The following is an 11,677-nucleotide window of genomic DNA, read 5'->3' on the forward strand; positions in this document are numbered from 1 at the left end:
AAGCAAAGAAAGGGATGGCCTCATGGACTTTTCACTTGAAAGGAATCCACAAAAACAACAAAAAAAGTTGACATTTTTATTTAGACATGTATAAAAACAAAACAAAAAACTTTAATGGTACAAGAAGACATTTCCCCCAAGTTTCCATCCAGGAAAACTTGAGGTCTGAAGATGGATCCTCTTTCTATCCCACCAGAAGTTTCTCATTACTGGTTGAGAACAGCTCCTAAAATGGTCTTGGAACCTTTGCAAATTGGCTTATAAGGAATATATATCTGCAACGTGTATGGCCTGCAGCTTACACAAAAATGTCTAGTTAATGTCCTTCTGTGTTGTCTCCACTCCTTCCTGAGATGAGAGGCCTGGGTGCTGGAGGAAAACATGGCTGGTGGCATTTGTTTGATTCAGTGCATAAACAGAGTCTGGTAGCTCACATTATAGCCACAGCCTTTGAGAGGGGAAGACAGGATTGCTGTGTGTAGAATCCAAGGCCATCCTGGGCTACACAGTTCCAGGCCAGTCACCAGACCCAGTTTTACACACACACACACACACACACACAGACACACACACACACACACATACCACTTTATAGTAAAAGCACAGGCATGGGAATTGAAAAGATTTTGAATCCTGCACCTGTGGCTTCTTTCTTCAGGGCTCAATCCCCCATTCTCTGAGGTTTCAGGGCTCAATCCCCCATTCTCTGAGGTTTTGCTGTCCACAGTTTTAGTGCCCTGTGATCAACTACAATCTAAAAATGCTGAATGACAAGTTCCTGAAATAAATAATCCCTACAGTTTACATAGTATACATTCTGAAATCACAGCTGCCCTTTCCTGTTCTACTTGGTAGATGAGTCATCTCTCTGCCTAGTGCACCCACACTGAATAACCTATTTGCTCTTTAGTCACTTAATTACCCGCCTGGTTATTTGACTGATTGAGAAAAGGTGGAAGTTCTTGACTTCCCACGGGGGGTGGGGGGGTGGGTATCATATGGAAATGTCTAATAACAGATCCATTAAATTAGAAAAATAGAAAAATCAGTACAACCTCTGCTGTGGCACCTCAAACTGAAAAGAACGATAAGTTCTTAGTTACGATGGAAAAGCCACTAAACACAGAATTCAGTTTTGTACACCAACTAAAGTATTTTAAAAAAACAAACAAACTACAGGATTCAGTACTATTCAAAGATTCCGGGACCTGCTGGCTATCTTGGAACACTCAGAAGGACTTCGTATTGGTGAAACAGGATCAGTTCTACCTCATAAAACTGGTAAGATTATAATTGAGACAATGTAGGCAGAGTTCAGCATGAAGATGCCTAGCTCACAGTACATGGTCAGCATAGTTATTGGTATCTACTCCTCAAAGCTTTAAGTGTCTCAATCTTCCCCGGCATTAAAAGTCTCATAAACAAAAGTTTTACTTTTCTATTTCATCTCTCCTTCTTTATAGAGTCTGATGGGGAAGAAAGGCAAAGTTTAAGAGTCTAGTCCCAATGAGTAAGAGCCTGAGCGCAGGGGTCTAGAGAGTAATCCTTCATATCTCCAGGGAATCTCCCTGAGGAAGCTGAGGAATGGGGTTGGGAAGAAAAGAGAGTGCAGCACTGGCTATGTACCACAACAAGTTTGTGAGGATATGTTGACAAGTCTCCAAGAGCTGGACAGCATTGTTGGAGAAATGGAGGTGGGACCTCAGAGAGAGGGGTGATGGAGGGGTACCCTCAAAGAGGCACTAGCTGCCATCAAATAAATGTTCTGAAAGAGTCTCAAGGAACAGAGGTTAAGTTCTCTGGGCATTAGTCTTGGGGAAAAGCCTGCTATGCCAGTAATCTGGGTTGTCAAAGGCAGAGTCGGTGGCTTCTAAACTACGCAGAGTTTTGAGGCGGGCATAACGAACATGGGGGGCTTGATGTCCAGGCCCCTGGAAAGCTCTCATCTCCTCATACCCTTGTTCAGCAGCTGGGCAGGCCCCCATCGTTGCATAATCCCCTCCGGCACCACCTGCACCACGCCTGCGGTTCATGTATTCATAGTCCTCATCTGTACTTGTGCCAGCAGAGGGCACGATGGACATGGGATGGAGCGGACAACTCTGTGTACTGCCCAGAGAAGCACTGAGGTCTGAACCTACATCCATGTATTCATAACCCAGCTCTTCAAGGGAACCAGGCCTGGGGCGCCGAGCTGGGCTACCCCTCCTCTTCCGGTTCATGTATTCATACTCCTCATCCTCATCTTCCTCTTCGGTACCCAGCACAGAACTGAGACCTACTGACGAAAGGGTGCCTTCCCGGGAAGAGGATGTACCTATGGTTGAGAGAAACTCATTAGTACTAGTACGTATAGAACTTCATGAAAATAACCAGAGGAATGGGAGTGAGCGAGTAAGCAGAGAAGATAAAAGAACTAAGGGGAGCTCGGAGAAAAAAGATTAGAGGATTTGAGGGACACGCTGGAAGATCCAGGTACCTCTGAGGTGCGTATCTGGCATGACGTAACCATTGCCATCCTCTTCCTCTAACCCTGGCGGGGAGAGCGGGGTGACAGGAGTAAGCAGGCTGTGTCGCTGAGAATGGTAGGCACTGTCCCCACGTGGCCGTGGGCTCCGGCTCCGGCTCCGGCTTCGGCTCCTACACACGGATACTCTTTCTTGGAGTTCAGCCTCAGAGCCCGTCACATGGCCCTCTGATGACTCTGATGCTAGACGCCCCTGTGGAATCAGGTGCAGAGGGATGGGACGGGAGAACTGTTCACGACCCCCCCAAACCGCAAAATCCTACAGAGGAAAAGTCACAGGAAGCAATACAAGGATTATACAGTGTATAAATGCACAGACACAGAGGGAGGACAGCTGCTGAGAGAGAGCCTTCTCTGCTGCAGGATGCTGATTAAACCTTTAAGATTTCAAACATCTCCATATTTCTTTTTCTTTTCTTTTTTTTCTATTTTTTCCATTCTATAGAATGGAGTTTATTCAGGGCATGGGAAGGGGAGTTGGGAGAGTAAAGGCAGAGAAAGGCAGAGAGAGAGTAAAGGAGTAGAGGAGAGGGAGCAGGGAGGGGAATGGAGAAAGAGAGGATAAGGAGCAAGAGGAGGGGCTGGAGAGATGGCTCAGCAGTTAAGAGCACTGACTGCTCTTCCAGAGGTCCTAAGTTCAAATCCCAGCAACCACATGGTGGTTCACAACCACCAGTAATGAGATTTGATGCCCTCATCTAGTATGTCTAAAGACAGCTACAGTGTACTTACACATTATAATAAATAAATCTTTGGGCTGGGATGAGCAGAGAGGTACTGAGTTCAATTCCCAGCAACCACATGATGACTCACAACCGTCTGTACAGTTAGTGTACTCATAACATAAAATAAATATATAAATCTTTTTTTTTCTGAGACAGGGTTTTCTGTGTAGCCCTGGCTGTCCTGGAACTCACTCTGTAGACCAGGCTGGCCTCAAACTCAGAAATCCACCTGCCTCTGCCTCCCAAGTGCTGGGATTAAAGGCTACCAGTGTGCTACCACTGCCCGGCAAGAGTTCCATATTTCTATAAACTCTTCCAAGCCCGTAAGACCCTCTGCCAGAACATCTTACCAGACAAGCCTCCCCGAGATTGCTCTGATTCATGGGCATGTATCCAGATGAGGGACTTAAAAGACTCTGGCTCTAGGTTGGGAAAGGAAAGGAAAGGGTTAAAATGAAGGAAGAAATCTATTCTTAGTGTGGAGGCTGATAAGTGGTGACTGAGTGGGCTCATAGGGGTCCACAGAGCAGAATCTTGTACAGTTAGAAGATCTCTTACCCCACGTGGTCGGGTAAGTGTTCCTGTAGGCAAGCTGAGGGCAGAACCTACTGTGGTTGCCAGGCCCTCCTCCTCTGCCTCCAAGTCTAGGTCTAGGTCCAGTTCTGGCTCCAGCTCTGCTTCCTGCAACTCTTTGGTGCTCAGAGCAGAGGGCTCTGCTGCGGGGGGTATTCCAGGCCCACTTGCTTTCTACAGGAGTAAAAATCCATTAAGGTGGCTTCTAGTTCTCTAGTTCTCACTAAGTCTTTTCCCTAAATGGCTCTGAGAGTCTCTCGCCCCTACTCACCTTGATGACCAGATACCTTGGAGGGTCACGGGCCATCCTGGTAAACTCATTGGCTAGCTCTTTAAAGGTTGGGCGAATATTCTCATCAATCATCCAACCTGGGGAGAGATGCAAGAGGTTGACCCAGAAGAGAAACGAGTGAGTGGGTTAGAGAAGGCTCGAGTCAGTGGACAACTCACACTTGACCATCACCATGTAGACATCAATGGTGCAGATCTGGGGCTGTGCTAAGCGCTCTCCCTTCTCTAGCAGATCTGGTATTTCAGCCAGTCGTAGCCCTGCATAGGGCTCTGCCCCAAAGGTCATCAACTCCCAAACTGTTACACCTGATACAGGAAGAAATTAAATACTAATTTTGAATACAAGGATTGCAAGTGCATATAGTTCCTAAGAGAAGACACAAAAGGGAGACCTCAGCTGGTGATGACATGCTTACCGTAACTCCAGACATCACTCTGGTGAGTGTATTTCCCAAAGTGGATACTCTCAAGGGCCATCCACTTAATTGGAGTCTGAAAGATTAAAGATGAAGGTGCTACCCGTTAATTTTCACAGTTTTCCTTATTTTAAAACTCCAAGTTCTCTATCACACTTTTTCCCCCCCTGAACTTAAATTTTCTGTCATTCTCAGCTTCCTCTTCTTGAATCTCCCATGGCTCATTCACTCTGGCCCTCATCACCTCACCTTGGCCTCACTGTGTAGTAACTGCTTATCATCTGGGGGCAGCAGGTCGGCCACACCAAAATCTGCCACCTGGACCTGACTTGGTGACTTGAGCATCACATTCCGGAGTGCGAGGTCTCTGTGTACCATGCTGTGTTCTTCCAGGTAATACATACCCTAGAGGAGGAGGTGATCTCAGGGTTGGGAAAGTCAGCCACTGAGCAATAACAGCTGCCCACACCCTGAGGACAGCTCTCATGTCCTCAAACCCTTGATCCTCCTACCTCGACCCCGACCTTACCCAGCCAAGCTGTTGTTATCACAATTCTCCCCTGAATCCCCTCACCTTGGCAATTTGTACTCCCCAGTTGAGCAGCAGCTGTGGTCCCAGTGTTTCACGGTGCTGTCTCACATGATCAAGGAGGGAGCCCAGAGGCAAGTACTGAGTGACAAGCTGCAGAGATGACCCTGGGCACAGTCCCAGGAGCCGTACAATGTGGGCATGGTCCAGGCTGCCAACGGCCAGCATGTGCTGCAAAATATAAGAGGTGTTAGCCAGGAAGTAGCGGTTCATTCGCATACACTCCACAAAAGCACACCCAATCCAAAGGTCCCTTAACACTCATGCCTGAGATGGATCTAATAAACTATTTGCCAACACAAGATCATATGCCTATATGCCCGGAACCAACACTGCCTTTCCTTTGTGGCATAAAAGAATTCCTTTCTTTAACTTACATCAGTCACAGCCTGAAAACTTTGCCGCCCACTTTTGTCTTCAATGACTTTGATGCAGACTGGAATCTTGATGGATTCACCCTCAGGAATCCAAACCCCCTGGAAAGTTTGAGGTGGAGGGAGGTTAAAAAAAAAAAAAAATCACTCTTTTCAGGCAGTTTTTTACCAAAATCTTTTTCCCATTTTCCCTGGCATCTTGTCCCCACTTCTCCAGACTTCTCTCACCTTGTGTACAGTTCCAAAGACACCAGAGCCAAGCACTTTAAGTTTCCTCAGCTCTGTCTCTTTGAAGATTCTAGCCAAGACTTTGTTTGCCTTCTCGCTTGGGTCCAGAGGTTCGATGCTCTGGGGAGTGAACAGGAAGGAGGTGTTCAGAAAAGCCCACAAGCCTAGTTCCACCTGCTGCCAAGGGCAGCAGAGCTCAGAGGCCTGGGTAAGAAGAAAGGACCTTAGTCTTGGAAAGCTACCTAATTTCACTGAGGAACAACAGACCCTTCAGGAACAGTAGGATTGAAGAAGTTGTGCTGATGAGAAGGGGCAAGAGGGTCGGTTTCCCGTTGAGTAGGAGGAGGGAGCAGAGGAGATATGGTGGTACCCCATTTCGAAGACCTTTCATACAAGGTTGGTTCTTGTTTTCTATCCCTCTCTGCTCTAAGATGAGGGCTTGCTGTGCAGATCAGACTTGTCTTGAACTCAGGGCAATCTTTCCTGCCTTGGTGAGTGCCAGAATTACTGCCATGGACCAAAATGCCTAAGCTTTCAACACTTGCACAGAGTGCTATATCCATCACCTTGGAAGGACGAATGCTGTCTGTATCTAATATACATAAACTGAGCCACAAAGAAGGAAAGCAGTTTCATCAGCATTGGGGCAAATGGCAAAAGCAATATGAGAACATCTTCCCACTTCTTAGGCTGGTGTGTATATACATGTGCATGTGTACATGCGTGTTGCTAGGACTGAATCTGGGTCCTTGTACATTTTAGGTACACATTCTGAGCTGTATCCTTAGCTCTACACCATCCCCTCAAAGAGAGGGGCCATATTTCCAGAGAAAGAGAACTACAGTTCATTGCTCTTCCCTGGGAGCAGACTGTAAAGGATGCCTCCCAAAGTTAAGCTAGATAAATACTCACCTCACCCCGCTCCAAGTAGCGTCTCATAGCCCTTTTATTCTGAATTCTGCGTCCACGCCAATAGAGAAAAGAGCCTCCCAGAATCAGGAAGATCACGGCCAGTCCTACTGTCACCGCTATTACCAAGTGGGGTTTGCTATGGGATACAGAAAAGGCCAGCATCCTGTGTTTACAGTGGCTTCACAATGTCACTTACACGGTGTACATCTGAGTTAGCATGCATCTCTACTAATGTTCACAGCACTGAAAGAGTCAACCTAGATATGTACGGGGTTTCCCCTTTTAAGCCAGTGTAAGTTAACCTGGGAAGAGAACGTGAGAAGCAGGGACTCTTGAGTCCAGTGATGGTGGACTGTATATATAAGAGGGAAGAATGACCCTAGTGGACAGTCCCATACCCACATGCATACAGGTGACACTAAACAGACCCAGGGTGTTATTAATAACAACAATGAAAAGGAGGACAGGAAATCAGGAAGGGGCAGGGTGAGGGCACAAGGATAAGCTGGAAGGAGATAATGGTGGGTTGGTATGATCCAAAGGTAGCACATACCTGTGAAACATTTCCAAAGAATAAATAACAAATATTATTTAAAGTGGAGGAAAGGGTTGGAGATATGGTTCAGCAGTTCAGAGTTCCCAAAGAGGCTCCAGGATTGGTTCCCTGAACCTACATGGCAGCTCAAAACCATCCTAACTCTAGATCCAAGGGAATACAGCGCCCTCTGCTAGTCTCCCTGAGCACCAGGCACACACGGCGCACATACAAAATTCATCATTATTCATACATACAAAGTAAAATAAATAACTTTTTAAAGGTAGGTATAGTGGAGCTGGGCAGTGGTGGCTCACACCTTTAATCCCAGCACTCGGGAGGCAGAGGCAGGCGGATCTCTGAGTTGGAGGCCAGCATGATCTACAGAGTGAGTTCCAGGACAGCCAGGGCTACACAGAGAAACCCTGTCTCGAAAAACCAAAAAAAAAGTAGGTATTGTGGTACACGCCTTTAATCCCAGTATTTGGGACACAGAGGCAGGAAGATGTCTGTGAGTTATCAGACACACTGGCATTCGCGGCAAGTTTCATGCCAGGCAGGACTATATAGAGATACCATGTTATAAGAACAAATAAACAAAAATGTAAAAAATAATTTTTTGTGGTTGTTTTTTTCTAGACGGGGGTTTCTCTTTGTAGCCCTGGCTGTTCCTCAAACTCAGAGATCTGCCTGCCTCTGCCTCCCAAGTATCGGGTTCAAAGGTGTGCACCACCACCACCAGGCTAAAAAAATAAAACTTAAGAAGACCAAGTAGGCCACTGGAGAGAGAGGCTCAGCCTCAGCATTTAAGAGCACTGGCTGTTCTTGTGGAGGACCTGTATCCAATTTCCAGCACCTACATGAAGGTTCATAGATTCATAACTCCAGTTCCAAGATATCTCACACCCTCTTCTGGCCTCCAAGGGACCAGACAAGCAAGCAGTGCAGAGACATAAATGCAGGCAAAACAACCATATACATACAAAAATTTAAAAGGCAGAATGGAGAGCATCGCTCTTCCTCTGACCTTTCTCCCAAACATTCCTGAATCCCACAATCTCCAAGCCAGTCTTACCTCATCAATACCTCTGTTTGGCCTAAACAGTCTTGTAGTTCTGGTCCCTTACACCTAGAAAAGAAAATCAGCTTCTCAGACAGTAAGTAGGCAACAGAGGATTGGGCCAATAAGATGGCTTAACAGGTGAATACACTTGCTGCCAAGCCCGAGTGCCTGAGTTTGATCCCTGGGAACCATGTGAGGGAAGGAGAGAACGAACTTCCTCAAGTTGTCATTTGATCTCCACATACACACCATAGCACGCATGCACACAAAGTCCCCACATTCACAATAAAGAAAATTAGAAGAAAAAGTTTTAAAGACAATAAAGACTCAAGCTCAAGAGCTCCCATATATAAAAGCTTGTTTTAAAAAGTAAGCTGTCCCTTGCATCTGAGGTGATGGTGACCCTCCTCATCCATTCCTATTTAAATATCTAGATTCCCTGCCAGAACAGCTTTGCCACCTTAATAGTTAGAATGAAGTGTCATCCTGGAGCCTGTTGTACATTGTAATAAACTTTTGTAAAAAAAAAAAAAGAAAGAAAGAAAGAAAGAAATGAATAAAGTGAATAATGCAATGGCTCGCTGTCTCTAGTGTTGAGACCTCAGCTGTGAATTTAAAGTGAACCCAGTTTGGAATCCCACCAGAGCCCACTGTTCCACCTTCATTGTACTCTGTCTTCTGTACCACTTTGAATTAAACCAATTCATTTAAAAGCCAAAAAAATGAAAAAATAAAAACATAAAAACTTGTTTTAAAATAAATCTACCATGGCACCTCATCCTGAAGCCCCAAACAGAGGGGACTCCACCCCTAGCCTTCCTCTGTGTTCAGCTCACTAGTCAGCCTCTCCTGAAAGAAACTCCTGAGTGGATGCTATCCCAGCTTCTCCTCCTGAGTGGATGCTATCCCAGCTTCTTCTCCTGAGTGGATGCTATCCCAGCTTCTCCTGAGTATGGCTACTCCCATGCTGAATGTCCCTTCTGCCCGCCCTTTATAGCTGGAAGTGAGTCTTAAGAAGTCAGGCTTGTCTTTTTGCTGTTCCCACCCTCTCCCTTGCCCCTCCTCTTTTTCACCCCATCACTGACCCTTGGGTGCAGTTCTCGTGGCAGGGCCGGCACTCATTCTGAGCATCTGGATATTTGTAGATTGGACCTTTGGCACCTAGGATTCCATGGGGGCAGCTGGTCACACAGTGGGGCCCATCATGAAAATGAGCACATTGAGCACATGAATCGGAGCCCTGAGTAGAAGGAGGAGGATATTTGAGAATGAGATATCAGGGTTAATTCCAGTCCTCCCAGTAAGGGTTAGCCCATCCCCTCAGCATACTCCATGTATAAACTACAGGGCTGTCTGACTTCCCTGGACTGACCTAGAAATTTGGTCATTTCCCCATCTCCCTGAGAGATCCCAGGGCTGCTACTATACCGAGCCATTGCATGTGCTGGTGCCCTCCATGGGTAGGCATTCTGGATGGCAGGAGAAACATTGAGCCTCATGAACAAACTCACGGGGTTCCCTGTAGTGGGGAACACAGGGAGGAATTACTTTTGCCCTTCATCCCCTTAACCTGTAATGAAGACCTACTTCATGACAACCAAGACATGAGCAGAAAGCTGTCTACAAAATTAGGGACAGTGGCTTACATCTGTAATCCCAGCACTTTAGAGGCTAAGGAAGAAAGATCTCCCTGAGCTCAAGACCTGCCTGGGTTACAGAGTAAGGTACTGTCTAAAAACAAAAGCAAGCAGGCAAGCCAGCAAGCAAGAAAGCAAGAGAGGCTGGTGGTGGTGGCTTTTAATCCTAGCACTCAGGATGCAGAAGCAGGAAGAGCTGTTTGAGTCCTGTCTGGTATACATAGAAAGTTCTAGGTCAGGAACCTGAGATCCTGTTTGTCTCTGTTTCTCTGTTGCTCTCTCAAATGCACATGCACATACAAAAGACCTAAGCAAGCCAATCACGGTGGCTCATAGCTGTAATCCCAGCATTTAAAAAGTTAAGGCGAAAGGATTACAGAGTGAGTAGGCTGGGGGGAGGGGTAAGAGGAAAGGAAGGAGATGAAGAGGGGAGAGAAATAAAGAGGGAGAGGGAGGGAAAGGGAAAAAGAAACAGTCTATGGGGCTGGAGAGATGGCTCAGCGGTTAAGAGCACTGAGTGTTCTTCTGGAGGTCCTGAGTTCAATTCCCAGCAACCACATGGTGGCTCACAACCATCTGTAATGGGATCTGATGCCCTCTTCTGGTGTGTCTGAAGACAGCTACAGTGTACTCATGTACATTAAATAAATAACCTGAACTCCTCCATCCATCCCTGGGCCTTCTTCCCACCCTCTTGGTCTTCTCCCCACTGTACCCTTGCAGAACATTGCAGTGAGTCACACAGACACCTTCCCGGCTGTAGTTTCGACAAGACAAGCACTGACCGGGGCCTGGGCCCCAGCATCCCCCAGAGGAGCACAGTGGATCACACACTTTGCCCTCTGCCACTAGAAAAGAACAGACACATTAGGAAGACTCTGAGGATGCCCAGGAAGCCTTCTGAATGCTTCTTTCTTATTGCTTCCACCCTCACACACCCTCCTCAAACCTATTCCTACTTTCAGAATCCTCTCACCTCCCCAACCCTTGTTCTTACTCCCGGGAGGCCCTTCCTCTTACCACATTCTCCCAGAGGCCGGTTGTATTTGATGTCAAGTCTCTCTTCCGAAGGCCCCCGAAGCAGTCTGGTCCAGTTCAGAGAGTGGTGGTAACAAAGCTGCTGATTGGCACTTATGTAGACACGCCCAGCACTAATTTCCTTCAAGGACCGGAAGCCCAGAGATGTGACATTCAAGTTCTTCATGATCAACAAGGAGAAGCCCCGGCTGGAATAAGGAGTCAGAATTAGAAGACAGACCACAAAGGGGAAATTAAACATACAGAGGGTTTACTTTCACTCAACAAATTTGCTGCAGGTTAAGTTAGACCTGTGGACAGGGAGTCAATCACCTCTACTGGCAGGTTTTGTTTGTTTGTTTGTTTTTGAAACAGGTGTTGGCCTATTTCTGAGGCAGGTCTGGAACTCTTGATCCTCCTGTCTGTGTTGGAATTAACCATATTTGGGATTACCTTGACTTGTGCCTCCTCCCCAGCCCCCCATGCTAGTGGAGACTTTTAGGGCCTGTTGTTTGAGAAATACCCTGGATATCATAACAAGATGCTCACCACACTGTCTAGGGATGCTACCACCACCATGCCTGTTACTCACTTGTAGAGGCTTCTGCCCCCGATGGTTGTCAGATTGGAAAAAACACTGAAGTTGTGCATGTGAGGGGGCCAGGACTGGATGTTTAGATAGCCTGCGGGTTGGAGAGAAGTGTATGAGCATAGAGTCTCCCTGCTGCGTCAGGTTCTCAGTAACCCGCCTTGCCGCGTCAGGTTCTCAGTAACCCGCCTCGCTGCGTCA

At 46.8% G+C, this 11,677-nt stretch overlaps 1 protein-coding gene across 2 annotated transcripts in view; it reads right to left on the reverse strand.

The window, feature by feature from the left end:
* Window positions 1-62: 62 nt before the first annotated feature.
* The window catches only part of Erbb3 (erb-b2 receptor tyrosine kinase 3), a 23,060-nt gene continuing 11,445 nt past the window's right edge, over window positions 63-11,677 (reverse strand). For both annotated transcript variants that reach the window (XM_031349815.1, XM_031349816.1), the window contains exons 11-28: window positions 11,480-11,570; window positions 10,891-11,096; window positions 10,586-10,718; window positions 9,662-9,752; window positions 9,319-9,473; window positions 8,246-8,299; window positions 6,636-6,771; window positions 5,724-5,843; window positions 5,499-5,597; window positions 5,107-5,292; window positions 4,782-4,937; window positions 4,533-4,608; window positions 4,276-4,422; window positions 4,097-4,194; window positions 3,811-3,999; window positions 3,603-3,674; window positions 2,480-2,720; window positions 63-2,317 (exon numbers count right to left, since the gene is read on the reverse strand). In XM_031349815.1, coding sequence (XP_031205675.1) covers window positions 1,791-2,317; window positions 2,480-2,720; window positions 3,603-3,674; window positions 3,811-3,999; window positions 4,097-4,194; window positions 4,276-4,422; window positions 4,533-4,608; window positions 4,782-4,937; window positions 5,107-5,292; window positions 5,499-5,597; window positions 5,724-5,843; window positions 6,636-6,771; window positions 8,246-8,299; window positions 9,319-9,473; window positions 9,662-9,752; window positions 10,586-10,718; window positions 10,891-11,096; window positions 11,480-11,570 — 2,777 coding nt within the window. In that variant the 3' untranslated portion in view covers window positions 63-1,790. The remainder of the gene's footprint in view (window positions 2,318-2,479; window positions 2,721-3,602; window positions 3,675-3,810; window positions 4,000-4,096; window positions 4,195-4,275; window positions 4,423-4,532; window positions 4,609-4,781; window positions 4,938-5,106; window positions 5,293-5,498; window positions 5,598-5,723; window positions 5,844-6,635; window positions 6,772-8,245; window positions 8,300-9,318; window positions 9,474-9,661; window positions 9,753-10,585; window positions 10,719-10,890; window positions 11,097-11,479; window positions 11,571-11,677) is intronic.

Source organism: Mastomys coucha, unplaced genomic scaffold (assembly GCF_008632895.1).
Source record: "Mastomys coucha isolate ucsf_1 unplaced genomic scaffold, UCSF_Mcou_1 pScaffold4, whole genome shotgun sequence".
Classification (NCBI taxonomy): Eukaryota; Metazoa; Chordata; class Mammalia; order Rodentia; family Muridae; genus Mastomys; species Mastomys coucha.